Below are 16307 nucleotides of genomic sequence, written 5' to 3'. Positions count from 1 at the left end.
CTCGCAGACTTGCAAATTTTTACTAAATTTCGTAAATCTCTTTGATATACAACTTTTGGCCTTCCCGAACTTTTACCTCTAACGTCTACATTGGCAGATTCGCCGTATTTTTTTATTATATTAAAGACCGTGGTTTTTGGAATACTTAAATCATCAGAAATTTTTCGAATTGTTTTTTCCGTACTGTATTGACGAATGATAATTTCGCGTAGTTTTTGATTTGTAGCTTTTCCACGGAATTAAATAATTAACAAAATTGAAAATTAAAAAAATTAAAATTACTTACAGTAAATCTCACTACTCAAAGTATCGAGTCACTTACAAGCTGTCAATGCTGAAGTAAACAGTTTGCGACATTTGTGACGTTTATAGCAAAGCCGTCTATGATGATATTAATTATTTAAAGATACTTGTCCCAACATTTAGTTGTCAGCAAATTTGTCCTTTTATGAACAAAATCCTCTACTGTAAATATGGATTGATTTACAAATTCATAAAAATATTGTCAAGTTGTTTAGGATATATGGCTATGTTTATATTTAAAAAATTAAACATATGTTTTTCAGTCATTTTGAAAAATCAGGGCAATAATTCCAAAATATTACCTTATCCCAACATATAGTTGTTAGGGCTCGTAGTTAGCATATTTCTTCAAAGAAAATATAAACCAATATAAAAAAAGGTGAAAATATTTGAAAAATGGGGCGTTGCCTATAGTACTACATACTTAAATCGTTTGAATTCTTAATGGGAAATACCATAGCAATTAATTAATAACGTGTTATAGCCACGTAAGCGCTAATTGTGTATGCAATTAACTAAAACCATCGGATCAGCGTTATGATTTAAATTAATATCTGCTTTGATGTTTTTTTCCATAATGGATTTATACAGTTTATCGGTCAGCGAATCTAGTATATTTTTTAAACAAAAACAGTGTCGTATCAAAATAAAATAATATTAAGGTTTAATTTAAACTGATTTTCGTTTTATTTTTTTTTTATTTGAAAAAGATAATATTTATTATAACAAAGCATGTACTTTATACGTTCCGTCGCATAGAATTTTTGCCCTTACTCTGTAAAAGAATAATCTCACAACGTCATAGGCAAGATTTTTCGCAAAATACACGTAAAATGAAACTCTAAAATAAAAACAAAGCAAAAATTCCAACACTGTGATGTTCAAATTCAATTTTTAAATTCGATGCACTTAAACAGCCGCTAAACGGTAGTCTACTAAAATGCCGTTAATAGATATTGTGGCGTCGTTCATGTCGGCGGAAAGTAATGCCTAACCTTAAGCACTTTGCAAGAGCACCTGTGGGTCAGTGGCTGAGGCTATCGCTTCGTCAGCGAATGGTCCGTGGTTCAAATCTCACGCCTACCAAGACTTTTTTATATTTTTTTGCTTATAGCGTGAGTAAAATGAGTAACTAATTGTGAAAAATAAAGTTCCAACACTAGATGCAACATTTTGCATAAACACCTACTTGTACGGCTTGAAATTTTGATGCAAAATCCGGCAATACCGTAGAGGAAATGTATCAACCCAACTTTTATCTCTTTTTATTACATTTGATTTACCATTAAGCTGTCTACATCACTGTCTTACACATTAAAATCCAAACCAAGCAGTTTCGATGACCAGATCGGTATATTTTTTCAATTCTGAATTATTTATTAATTATTGATACAGAATCAAATAGACATCATACAGGATGAGCCCTAAATAAGTGCAAAACATTTATGCGTAACCCACGAATGATTGTATGTATGTATTTTTCGAAGATCTTTTGGAATTATTTTATATTTAAAAAAAATAATTAAAAAACATAATATCTATTAAATTCAGTTATAGTTAGTTAGTTAGTATTAAATTAATTCAGAACGAAATAATGGAAAAAATATACAGTGGTTTCCAAAATAAAATACCTACTACATACTTCTCAAATAAGAGCGTCAAAAATTTTAAATAATGAATGATAGTTAAATAATTCTGAAAAGACAGATAAATATTAATTTTGTTATTGTTGCAGGCTGCAGGATTGGAATTAAAGGAAAACCTAGCAGCAGGAGCCGCAGGATGGCCTTATCCTTCCGTATACCACCCCTATGATGCCGCATTTGCTGGCTATCCATTCAATGGGTAAGTCTCACTTTTATTATTAAATTTAGAAGAATTCTAATAAATAACGTATGATTAAAAAACTACTATAGTTTTGAAACTGTAATTTTGAATGTAAAATTATGATGGGGTATATGGATCGTCATTTAAAAGCTGTAAACTAGACGCCGTGTTTTCGATCACACAGTATAACAGAACGACAACTATATTTATTTTCCTTAAATTGTCTTAAATTAGTGCACATATTTTCAGGGCTAGTAGATCTCGATATAAGAAACATATTTTCTCTTTACCGTTTTTCAAATAAGTCCAAAATAAACGAGCTATCCCAAGTAGCATTTTCACGACATGCGACCACATGTTTACTAAACACAACGTTGGATTAGTTACAAAAAATAGTTAGCTCCCTACCTTGGATATTAAAATAAATTTAAACGTTTTTATAACCTTGTGCCGACGTTGAACTAGTACTACAGCAAAGTAAAAGCTTCTGCGACGTCGAATAAACGTTGTCTTGTAACCTTTTTTGCTTAAGTGATCTTTAGGTGATTCGGACAACGTAGTTACAACGTTGGACAATATAGAGTTTTCCGACGTCAGTTTTAGGACCTATTCCAACGTTATGCAAACGTCGTCTGTTTTACTAATTCCAACGTTGTTTAGATTTCCTTATTCTTACATTGGTAGGACGTCGAGTCACTACCTTTTTGCAACTGTATTGAACCATAACCTTAAATCTTAAATTTTCACTTCATTGTTCTGTTCAGTCAGACAGTTCAGTGCTGTTTTTGTTTTTATAAAAAAAAATAATTAAAATGGGACATAAGAAAGACAAAATTTAAATATACATCGACATTTATTACCGATAGTTTATCCAGTCCCTCGTTTATTTAGATTATAGAGGGCGGCACAAGCTAGACTCTATGATGACTAAATTAGGCAATCTTGCGACTAGTATACTACCTGTTAAGGCCGAACTGCGACTTTATTAGTCCAGTATGCGACTACTCGAACTACTCCATCTTAATCTCCACAACAACAACGTGAAAGCAGCCATGTTAAATAAGAAAATGTTTCGTTCCTAAAATAGCAATTCCTGCTTTTTTAATACATTAACTTGAAATATTTGACCCTAAAAAACACGCGGAAACAATTTTTTCGACTGCGAATAAATTATTCTCATTTTACTAAAAAAAAAATTGAAGAAAATTTTTAAAACTTCTTTAATTTTAATGCCCATTAGTATTTTTCAAAGTAGAAACAATACATTTATCAATAAAGTTGTTTGCGTTTAACTTTTTTGCCTTGGGTAACGAGTTACAGAGTCGGTTAAAGTGTTTCAATAATTATATGATCTTCAAACATCCTCCACACTTAAATACTTTTGTTTTGTTTTCCTTCACTGCCATCTGATATATGTCTCTAACTAAACCATAAAAATAATATTTTTACTATAATTATCCCAATATAGGATAAAACGCGACTTAGACGCCATATTAGTTTTGTATTTCTGTGAATTAGGATTTTAAACAACGTTGCAGTTTGTACTAAATTAGGCTTCTAGCCAACGTCGGTATCCAACGTCGTTTCGACCCAAAAATTATTCTCCAAACTAGTGCAGACTAGGGTTGGCACGAGGTTGTGCCGACGCGACGTTGCGCCCCGACGTTTGGTCGCGCGCCACAACGTTGTCCCGACGTCCAAATGCTGCTTGGGATGTTACTTTGAAAATTTAGGAAAATAATGATTTTTTGCTAAAATTTATAGAACCACTGGATTTTTTAATCTACTACCTATGTTACCTCATTATCAAATTATTATTCAAAATTAAGAAATTTTCCAAAATATAGGTAGGTACTTGAAAAATACAGAAATATCAAATTATGTTTTTCGCAAAAGAAACATTCTAGACGTATTTCTGGAATTGAAATATACCACTCCCAAATATATTTTCACTAATTGAAAAGACTCATCGTGTATAAAATTACGAAACTAGTTAACTTAAATTCTAAAAATTCATATTTTTTATTTTCCACGTATATATCAATGCTACCCTGCTTGCCACGCGTCCCCCCTAATGGGACAGGGTCACCCCAATTCCCATTACTCCCATTATAGCCTTAAATAATAAATGACACACGTTCGTCTCGAGGAAAGGACTTACCATCGCCCTCGCCATCGGTGGTCGATCGATCACTTTTGAAAAATTGCGGCCGGAAAGGCTCGTTTCCGCATCGCCGACCCGCCATTTGGACGAAACCATCGAAAAACCGACCGATACGACACGAGATTTTTTTTTATTTGTATTTGTAATGTCTGTCTTGGCTCTAAAAATGTTTACATTCGAAAGTGTATAGTCAGGCAATGGATTTTATCGACCCTACTTTTTTCTCTCTTTAATACATTTGATTTGACCAGGTCCGTATATTTTTTTGTTCCTAATTCATTCAAAACAATCAAAATTAAAAATAATAACTCCAAATGCAACTCAATTTATTGTTGTCAAGATTATAATCCTCTAGAGAACCTCCTCCTCTTAGATTTTCTCTCCAACACCCTCATCTAACTGTCATCTTTCACTGAATAAAACATCGGTTTATACCGGGCGTAATTGAAACAGTGACCTGTGGGACTAGACGTCATTATTCCCGCTCACAGTAAAAAGAAGGGCAGGATTAGGAGAGGAATAGCGGACACTGGGGGTAAAATCGGACGACATAGCTTATAACAAGGTTTAGTTATTAAAGAAATTGACAGAAGGAAATGTCGTGTCGTGTATCGACAGGAGAGTCAACATCATTTTAAACCGAAATATTTGTAAGAAAAAGTAAAATTATTTTGAGTTAACTTATCCTTGTGTTTCCTATGGCTCTACCGTCGCTTAACTTCAGTGATGACGTAGCTGGGCAGTTTTTTTATTATTTCATTTTTTAAAAACTGTAGTAAGACGTTAATAATCACTGCCTATTTTTTTTTCATAGTGCGATACAAAATTATGACAAACTCATGTAGGTATAGCGTTTTCGTATTTTTGACAAAGAGATAATAATTAAAACATCTCAAAAATGAATAATGAGCTAAAACGAAAGGAATTACACACATAAAAACTGAAAGGTTACTCAAGAAAAACGAAAAAAAACCGGTACCTACTATTTTCCGATGACGAATCTTTTGTAGCGTCAAAAGCCGCAGTACCGAGCAAATCAATCATCCGCCTGCGGCCGAAAATCAAAGAAAAGCCGGTCCTGGACCGTTTCCAAGCTTTTCCCGCTAATTACAGTGTGTATTTTGGAAAAACGACATAGGTAAAACACAATGGCGGACAGCTGGTTCAGTAGAATGATCAACGAGGGCGCCACCTACGCACAGACATTTTAACAGCATTGAAATTTCTATATTTTATGAATTATGTTAAATTTTAGTTTATTTGTCCAGAGTAGAAAATAACAGGGTTGGCAAAAACTAACCCTTTAATATGAGTGTACATTTCATAGCAAATAAACTTTTAGTCACGGTGATTAAGCTTGACCGGCACAGCGTTGCCCACCTTTACATATTTTCTTTGAATTAAAATATTTTATGAAATAAAAATAAAATGATTGTAAGTATATAAACAGTTATTGTTTACATCAACAAAACTCACCTTTTTAACAGCACCTAAGGGACATAAAGGGCCATTACTACCGCTTTCCCGTTCAAAATGTTCTAATAAAGTTGCAATGAGTTTTTTCGGGTACTAAGGCTACTATCTTGTATAATTCGCACTAAAAGAGGTTCTAAAAAGAACAATGTTCGACTACAAGGTCTTCTAGTAAACATTTTTAAGCTTAAAGTACGAGGCTGGGCTGAGAAATAATCGGCCTCGGCAGGAGTTGGCGGCGCTAGGAACAAATGCAATTGTTTTTCGTAAAAACTATCTTTCAAGTGACTTCTGTCCAATTTTCTGCGAGCTGCGTCACTTAGTTTGTACTTGACAGTGATTGAAGGCGAACAGATTTTGCATTTTTACAAAAATGAATAAAATCGAATATCGCGCAGTGATTAGATTTTTGTTTTTAAAAAAGAAAACGGACGATGAGATCAAAATTGAACTGAATGATGTGTATGGGGACTCTGCACCGTCGCGTCGTTATCAACAATAAAATATTGGCCTGCCGAATTTAAACGCGGTCGTACGATAATTTTTGATGATGAGCGTCCAGACCGTCCAAGAGAGGTCACCACACCAGAAGTGGTCGATAAAATCCATGGTATGGTAATTGACGATCGACGGGTAAGAGTGTGCGTGATTGCTGAGGCTGTGGGCATGTCACGTGAATGAGTGGAGAATATATTGCACGAATATTTGGGAATGAGAAAGCTCTCTGTGTTTGGCAATGTTTAACCACAATAAGAAGGACTTTTTGTGCCGTTTTGTAACCGTGGATGAAACTTGGATCCATCACAATACGCCAGAGACGAAGGAACAGTCAAAGCAGTGGGTTTCTCAGGGCGAGTCAAAACCAAAGAAAGCCAAGGTGAGTCTGTCTGCCAACAAGGTCATGGCCACAGTTTTTTGGGATGCGCACGGTATTATTCATATCGATTACCTAGAAAAGGGCAAAATGAGCTGTTGGACCGATTCGACGCCGATTTGAAGCAAAAACGACCGAATTTAGCGAAGAAGAAAGTGCTCTTCCACCAGGATAACGCACCGGCGCATAAATGCGCAGTCGCAATAGCAAAACTGTATGAATTGCGTTACGAATTGGTTCCTCATCCGCCATACTCCCCAGATTTGGCGCCCAGCGACTATTATCTGTTTCCAGACTTAAATTGAAGAATCGTTGGACAAAGTGTATAGAGCTTAACGGAGACTACGTTGAGAAATAAATTGAGTTTTGCCGAAAAGGGTTGTGTTTTCTTACCTAGGCCGATTATTTTTCAGCCCAGCCTCGTATCACAACGCTATTTATTTAAACCAAAAACTCGTAATACAAAACTAAAATGTCAAAACGAATGACAACGCCAGGAAATGCGGCAACTTGACATTTTTTACAGCAGTGCTACCACCTGAATCTCCAACGCGAAATTTAAATTCCAGTTAGTCAGCACGGCGCCGGCGCCGAATATGTTCATGGTTGGCAGCAATGAATTTAAAAATCGCGCCCTCGATTACGTAATTAAAAGTTTAATGGGTCAAGTTTCGTTTAGCCGAAATCTGTTAAAAAAGAAAAAACAATTTTTTTGTCATTTAGGTACCTCAGGCAGTATATTACTGAAAAAATTTTGCCGCGGAAACGCGTCACCATTTTTTGAATGCGGTTTAAAAGTAACGAAATGACATACATGAAAAATTAATGTTATTTCATATTTTAGACGTCTTTGTAAATACTAATACGAAAATGAAATTCCGCGGAAATGCGCTGTTGCCATTTTTTTGAATATGGTTCACAAGTAACGAAATGAGATATATAAAAAACTAATATTATTTTATATTGTAGACTTATTTTTAAGCACCGATACAAAAATGAAAATCCGCGGAAATGCCTTGTTTCACCACTATGCAGTGATCTTCTTCCCGACCTTTGACACAGATCAATGAATATTATCTATTCTTATCAACTTAATATCGCTATGGTCAACAAATGCGAAAATTTAAAAACAATTGTCAATAAAGCATAAAAACGACAACTAAACCAAACCAACTAAAACCAAACCGAAAGTATGCAAAATAGTTGAGAATACTATGGAAAACTTAATATTGAAGATTTTCCATTACACCGCCCTTATGATAGATTTCCGCGGAAATAGTTATATAGAAAAGTTATAGCAAATTATTAATCAAACAAAAATATGTAGTTTTTATCTTCCTATCACATTTCGGCACTTCTAAACCCGGAAAAATCAATGAAAATTATTGTGATAAAAATATATTTTCGAATAAAAATTAGATCACTCGTTATATTAAATGTTTTTACGTCATTCTATAATGAAAAAAACTATTAAAAACACCGTAAAGTTTTAAATTTTAGTTAATAATAGAAAAATTAAAAATTCGAGTTTACTCAAAAACAAAGAATTTCCGCGGCAAAAATCAAATTATGTAGTGCTAGTTTTCTTGTATAGAATCATCCTATAAACCGATATTCTATATAACTGATTTCGGCTAAACGAAACTTGAGCCAGTTTAATTGATATGAAATATATAAAATAATTTAATAATATTTTAAAATATTTATATATACAATTTTTATCGTTTTTGTTTATTGTAGACTCTTGCAACACGATTGGTCCAAAAATGAATTATTATTTTTATTTTTTTATAATTAAAAAAAAATAATTTTTGATTTGAGGCTTGAACACGCGCGAGTCAGGCCTTATAATATATTCCTGTACTATATTTACTGTTAGAATGTCGCTGGGTCTTAGACAGCTGTCCCCAGGAAGGTATATTGACCGAGAGGAAACGTTTAATACTTCCGATGTCTCGCGTTGCATAACAATCAGCCCATGTTCGAATTTGAAAAACGAAACAGTTGCTTCTTAAACGTGGACCGTATTTATAATTTATTCTGTTAATAGTTATAATATAAAGCTTGTACTATTTTTTTAATAATATTTATTTCTGACCTCAGATCAGTACCAAATAATATTAGCCCGAAGACCGAGGTCTAAAAAATGAAGTATCTAATATGGATTAGTAAAAATAACACACTGAAAAAAAAAGTGTGTGCATTATGTGCCCATATTTGAAGTCAACCTTCCTACTAACAGCTATTAAATTGGAGGATTTGAAGGAAGTGAGATATAATGCTGTTTTAATATAAATATTATTTTCAATTTATTTCTGTAATATGTACAATTATTTGTCTCCTGCGATTTTTTGGGAATACCACCCAAAATACACACTTTTATGCAAAAATGTCTAATAATGTTAACGCTTAAATTTATTTAAGAATAGAAAAAAATTAAATTTAACCAACAATTTGTATTTATAGTGGTTTACAGTAATTTTGCTAAAATATACAAATATTCTTGTTGATTATTATTGGTTTGAAACTCGGTTTGAAATAAATATGATAATGTCCTCCAATTAAAATGCGAGTTTCTTAACTCTAATAACTCTAATTCTAAGCTAGCAAATGAGCTAAATGTTTTACCTAGACCGTTATTCAGAAGCTATATACAAACCTATCGATGAAAATATGCCTGAAAATTCCACACCTGTAATTTTTAACCAATCAAAACGTGTTTTTTGACAAATCACCATGGCAACGGATAAATTTTAGTGAAACTTTTTCCTTGTGGGCACCCAACTTACCGAATTATACTGAAAATTTTTTGACGTTTATAATGACAGAATATCTTTTTGAGAGTCTGGTTTTTATTTGTTTACATGATAATTTTGATACATTTCAATTACAAAGCTGAGATGAAAGTTTGTAAACTGCTTCCATACGCTTGACTTCGATTTCCTAGTATTCGCGGGTGTCAACTGCTTAATCTCCTGGCGAATATTTTCTTTGCTTTCGTGACCGAAGCGAAACATTTTTTTTAAGCCGTGCCGCTTGACAGCTTCAAAACTGAAATAGCTTTTAGGTTTGGGTGACACCAAAGGTGACACTTAGTTGTCATAGTAACTAAATAACCAATTCGACCAAAAATCGAAAAATACATTTTAATTATTTGATTTTCAAACACAATTTGGTGTGGAATTTTCTTACCGAATACCACACGAGATCAAATTAAATCCGGACATTTTTTCTAGCTCATGAATATTTTTGGAAAATTATCCCTCGTCTTCGACTCGGGATAATTTTCAAAATATTCATGAGCTCGAAAAAATTTCCGGAAATGATTTGACTTCTAGTGTATTACTAGTAAAAATTTAGTTCCTAGCACACAACCAGAGGATACTGGTACCCAAGTACTTGGAAAGAAGAAAAAAAGTGGTACTCCTTACCACTTTTTTTCTCGAGGTGTGTTACGGCCTTGAATTTTTACTCTCATCGCGCTTTAAGAAGTTTTACTTCAAAAATTGTTTTTTTGGTCATACAGTACGATAGAAAATAAATTATTTTTGTAATAATCTTTTAAATCTAAAACAATTTTTTTAAACGAAATATTTCAAGTCCTGCCCTGCGCTCTAGCATAAATATTTACGTCATTGCGACACCTTTTATACGAAAACAACTACCATGCCCATTGACAGGGTAATAAGTTAAGCTTTAGGCCCATAATTTTTACCGGAGAAGGGAAACAACAAAGTACAGGTGCGAGTCGAAGAAGACCGCTTGAATTATCTTCTGTCGCCTTCAAAAAACAGAAAAAATCAACCTCGAATTACATGGGTTTTGTTATATATGTTTTTTCTGTAGTACGATAAAAAACGTATATACAGGGTGATGTACTCTATAGTGATTACTATAAAGAATTTATTTTCCAAGTTTTACATTTTCTTATTGTCACTTCCTGACAAAATTATAGTGTAGGTAGTGTTATATGTCGCACGCGTATCGAATAACTCGGCATTTTGCAAAAAGACTAGACATATTATAAAACTCCGGCGTTTTTAAAAAAAGAAGGATATTTTACAAAGAGCCTATCTGTTTTCAGTCGTTTTTCAAAATACCTAATGAAGACTAGCTAACTAATAATAACTAACCTATATTTATCCAACGACGTGTTTTGAACTTCTCTTTCAAAATTTGGAAATAATGGCACAAAAAGTGATAATTCTGTTAAATAGTGTATGGTTGAGGATGATTATTATAAAGATCTAAATTCATTTTATTCTAAAAGAAAGCGAAGTTCCACAGAGAAGCAGTCCTGCACACAGAATCGAATTACAGATTAGAATAATTAATTGAGATTAATATTAAGGTTTTAATATGTTGTATTTAAAATGATGATATTTATAATTAAAATTTATGAAATAGGAATCAAGTTGTTTTCGCCTAAACATAATAAAATGTTGACAGAAGTAATTATTGTTCTTGCATAGGAAAATATGGGGTATTTTTATTAAAGCGTAAATTATTCAATATGCTTATGCTCATAGCTGACTAAACTTTGATCATGCGATTCTCGATTTGGCATTTTGTAAAATGACTGAAAACAGGTAGTCTTTTTGCAGAAATGTACAAAAAATATCACCATTGTTTAATATGCCCAATTCTGATTAGTCTTTTTGCAAAGTGACTGAAAATAGATGGGATTTTTGTAAAAAATCCTTCTTTTGTGTAAAAAGCTGGTGTTTTATAATATGCCTATAGTCTTTTTACAAAAAGCCAGATTATTCTATACGCCTGCGACATGTACAGAGTGGATCAAATTCGACGGTTTTAAATGGAAACACCCTTTTCTATAGGAGATGGACAAAAACTAATATCGGTGTCTGGTGCTCAATTTTTGTCAAAAACATGATGCTGAAAACCGCATATCGATATATGTTACCGTTTCGGAGTTACGGGGTGTTTTTCAAAAATATGCATTTTTAACAAATCTCTGTAACTTTTTTGCTATGGAAAATTTTGTATTTCTATGAAAACATTTCCAAAGTACCTTTTTACGTAGAATTTAATGGTTTAGGTATATTTTTTTTTTAAATTAATAATTTAAGAGTTATCAACAGAAAAATTGATTTTTTATTTGGGACACCCTCTATATTTTTAATTAACTGAAAAGAATTTAAAATTACCTTTCCAAAAATATAGCACACTTGATATTTTGTTATAATCCCCTTCGAAATACAGAATTTTTAAAAGTTCGCCACTTTTAACTAGTAGGCTTTGGACCCCTTATTGATGATATGCCCTTAATGGAACTCGAAAACATATTTTTCCAGCAAGACGACGCACCACCTCTGAACGCTGAAGTTATCAGCAAATTTTTGCAGTCAATTTCATGAATAATTGAATAGCTAACCAAGATCCCAGCCGTTGGCCGTCGAGGTCGCCTGACTTAGTGCCCATGGATCTAATCATATGGATATATTTGCAGAAGAATAAATGGTCCTTATTTTTCGGTATAATTTAGACAAGAATTAGAAATACTTAGCAGTTATGAGAGGGTATTTTTCACCCCCACTGAGTTAATGAATTCCGCGAGAAATGTTCAAAAACTGCCCCGTCTGTCCATAACAGAAGACGGTCGATATGTCGAATACCTGTAGCAAAATCTCATGTCTTGGTTTGCTATTTATTTTTATTGTTATTAGATATAGTTTAAATGTGTTGATGTTGGTTAAATATATTTTAAATTGTTATAAAATCCTGTATATCTCATTGCAAATGTTATTTTCGTTTTAATTGATGCTCACAGCTAGAATGTTTTTGTATTACAGCCGGTGCCGTTCAATTAAACCATTAAATTCTACGTAAAAAGGTGCTTTGGAAATGTTTCTATAAAAATACAAAATTTTCCATAGCAAAAAAGTTACAGCGATTTGTTAAAAATGCACATTTTTGAAAAACACACCGTAACTCCGAAACGGTAACAGATATCGATATGCGGTTTTCACCATCATGTTTTTGACAAAAATTGAGCTCCAGACACCGATATTAGTTTTCGTCTATCTCCTATAGAAAAGGGTGTTTCCATTTTGGGCGTCGAATTGTCGAAGTAATTGAAGTCATTCTATAACAGAAAAATTAATAAAAGCAGCGATTTGGTTTTGAATTACTTATTGGAAAGATTTTTAATTAAAAAAAAAAGTTTATCTCTTCAGACAGATGTCTTAATAAAACCAATTAACAAAGGATAGTTGTTTCCTCAGCTATTTCAAAAGTAATAATTGAAAATAATATTATATATTAATTAAATATAACTGTCGTTTGGTTTGGTTCAAATCTGGGGTTATCGCGACCGTTCCTCGAAGTGAATCGCTCGTATTGGGTGGCCTGCCATAAAATCTCTTTTATTCTCGAAATTTATCGATATTATTCCGTCAATAGAGTACATCAAAAGATACATCGGATATTGTATGAGTATTAGTCAATTTGAAACAGTATACAGAGTGATTTGTTTACAGAAAACAAATCATATTAAACAGGGTTTATAAGAGTTCTAATCCTAAATCTCCTAATTAAAATAGTTATTTTTTGTAAAAACTGCACGTTAATCCAAGAGATACTAATTTGTGAGCACTAATTTACTAATAAATTTGCCTAACGGACAAAGAATGCTTAACGTTTCGGGAAATATGTCTCTTCCCGTCGTCGGAAGCAAAAAACACAAAGAACAAAGAAAAAAGTCTATTTAAAATATCTAAATACAATGTAATAAAAAAATTAAAAAAAAATATCCAAATAGAAAAATACACATGTTTTATTTAAAAATAAAAAATAAATGTTTTTTTTCAACCCTGCTTTTTAGCGATTCTCTGTTATTTTTCATTGAATACGAATTTCTAAATCAATCAAAAACAAGAAAATAGTAAATTAAAAATCCAATAACAACAAAAATTATTACAAAAAGTACTAAACCGACGATTGCTCAAAAATAAATATTGTTAAAATTTGGGACACCACATAGCGAGATAGCATCAGAACGAATCCAAACAAATGTGTAATTTCCAAAATTAGTACGGTACTAATTCGGTTTAAAAACATTACGACAAAGGTCGCGTATATGGTGATGATTATTTACAATCGCTGAAGATAAATTTGTTAGAATTAATAAAGACACAAAATAATTAATAATGAATGGATTGGGAAAGTATCAAATAAAATAAGTTAGAGTTAAAATACGTAGACTAATTATCGGGTTATACTTAAATGAAAATGTTATTATATAATATAAATGTGTTAGAAGAAATAAAAATTGATATATAGAAAACACTATACAAATAAACATTAAATTACTAGTAACCCTTGCGAATAACACAATACACGTGTATCTTTATTTTATTAATGACATCTTTTTAAAAGTCAGTTCACGTATACCTCGTGACGAAGAACTTCCAATTTGGCATCTGGGCAACTTATAATTTTTAATTGTAGTACGGACAATACATTCATAAAAACGGTAGGTACGACCAGAATGGTATACGGCTAAGGCAACATTTACAATTTCCCGTCACGCGTGTTTATTAAACGATTGACAATAACTGGCGAATATATAACTAAATAAAAAATCGGTAAAAAAACTTTTAAGTTAAACGGTTTTATCTTATGTGCACTGAAAACTAGAAAATAATAATAACAATTAGGTATTTTGAACTTCTAGTTCAGAAATATTTTAGTACTAGGCAGAATAGCTTTTAGGCATATTAGACTAAAATAAAAACGTGGGGCCCCTCTGAAATCCTACCTATGGCCAAGCATATCTTTATACTTTGGTAGATCATGAGCTCGGCGTTCGCTGGTGAAGCCGCCACGGCTGGTTATTGATTGTCAAAATCTCCAGTTACGATTATAGTAAGTCGATGCAATCCACACTTAGTATAGAAGAAAGTATTACAGCAATAGTTAATGGGCCCCACGTTTTTATTTTAGTCTAATATGCCTAAAAGTTAGTCTTATTCTGCCTAGTACTAAAATATTTCTGAACTAGAAGTTCAAAATACCTAATTGTTATTATTATTTTTTAGTTTTCAGTGCACATAAGATAAAACCGTTTAACTTAAAAGTTTTTTTACCGATTTTTTATTTTCTAGTTTTTAGTATTTAACGGAAATGCCTACCGAATATTCCTCATTCTATTTAATTCATTTAGTGCATCATTATTACATGGTTTTTTACCTGATAATTTATTACAATCTAATTCCTCAATACATAGCCCTTCCAGAGACTTGATTTGATTTAGAGCCACGTATGCTTGCCCTTCCTCAAACAATTTTGAGCCCAAATACACTACTGCATGGTCGACTGTGCTGCCCTGCATTTTATGGACGGTGGATGCCCATGACAAAATTAACGGTAACATCCTTCTTTCAGCCGTACCATAATTGAATTTTGCTGGAAACTGTATGGCTTTCGGGTGTATAACGTGTATGCCGTCTCTGCCAAAGTCAATCCAAACTGATGGTACATCTGTTTCTTACATTTGGGTTCGACGGAACTGAGGCCAAACAATTTCTGTAATGTGGCCTATAGCACCATTTACCAATCCTTTTGTAACGTCAATGTTGGACCGCAACATTAATTTTGCTCCTACAAATATTTCAAGTACTGATGGTAAGCCTCCAGTCTTATTTATATCTGTTGGTATTATATTTGCTAAATTTAAAGTATCTGTATTTCGTGTGGCGTCAATTAATTGGTCCTGTGCTTTAATGGTATAAATTCGAGATCCCTTATTCCGGAACAGATTTAAAACAGCAGCGTTGTGATTGTTTACTTGCTGATTAGTAGTGTATACCCTTAACGCTTTGTCTGTTGCAAACTCATCACTTGGGTTTTGAATAACTCTTTGCATCAAAATACTAAAATGGTTAGCGGTTAGCTCACCTATTCTCAAAGCATTTAGTATTTCAATAAAAGTATGGTCCCCTTGCTGACGCATATTCTCCGTCAGCTCACAGAGCGTGAACAAACGCCATAGATGTGTGGCTGGTTGGAGATGATCGGGCTGTTTGAAAACAGGAGCTCCGGAGCGTTTGATTGGAGGCAGTTGTAACAGATCTCCAAAAAGTAAAACGTTTATGCCTCCAAAGAACTCGTCTTCATGATTTTTAAGTTGTCTTAATCGTGCGTCAATCATACACAGCATTTGATAAGATACCATTGAAATTTCATCCATGTTGTTCCCACGAGTAATGGACATTTTAACGGTCGACACCCCCAGAGGTCCAGTAAGTCCAGTATAGCAAGGCTATAATATACAACAAGAAGCGCCCAATCTTGAGGGGAAAACGCTTGCGACATTACATTTTTGGCCACCCTAATGCCATACAGTCCTCAGCACGTTTTAACCTATTACCTTAACTTGGGTGGTAAAGCTACCGCTAACTACGTAGGTACATCTAATCACCTATTTATTTTTTATCTGTCCTTCTAACGTCACACAATCTTGGACACAACTGTTCTGGACACGACTACTCATGCCCTCACCTAATACGCCATTTTGTAACGACGTCCATCTTGGATTGGTATTGGTATTCTGCTAGTGTAGCCCTTTCATTTGATACCCATATTGAGGGGGTTGTGGAAAAATATGAAATCCGCCATTTTGTACCGGCGGCCGTCTTAGATTTA

General features: G+C 33.2%; 1 protein-coding gene across 1 annotated transcript in view; it reads left to right on the top strand.

The window, feature by feature from the left end:
- The window catches only part of LOC115891192 (homeobox protein caupolican), a 62906-nt gene that overhangs the window by 30897 nt on the left and 15702 nt on the right, over positions 1–16307 (top strand). The window contains exon 4 of the mRNA XM_030911603.1: positions 2039–2148. Within this exon, the coding sequence (XP_030767463.1) occupies positions 2039–2148 (110 nt within the window). The remainder of the gene's footprint in view (positions 1–2038; positions 2149–16307) is intronic.

The sequence above is a fragment of the Sitophilus oryzae genome, unplaced genomic scaffold (genome assembly GCF_002938485.1).
Source record: "Sitophilus oryzae breed Bouriz unplaced genomic scaffold, Soryzae_2.0 scaffold_979_pilon_pilon, whole genome shotgun sequence".
Taxonomy (NCBI): Eukaryota; Metazoa; Arthropoda; class Insecta; order Coleoptera; family Curculionidae; genus Sitophilus; species Sitophilus oryzae.
The sequence above is the reverse complement of the archived record's forward strand: the minus strand, read 5'-3'. Positions and strand labels throughout refer to the sequence as shown.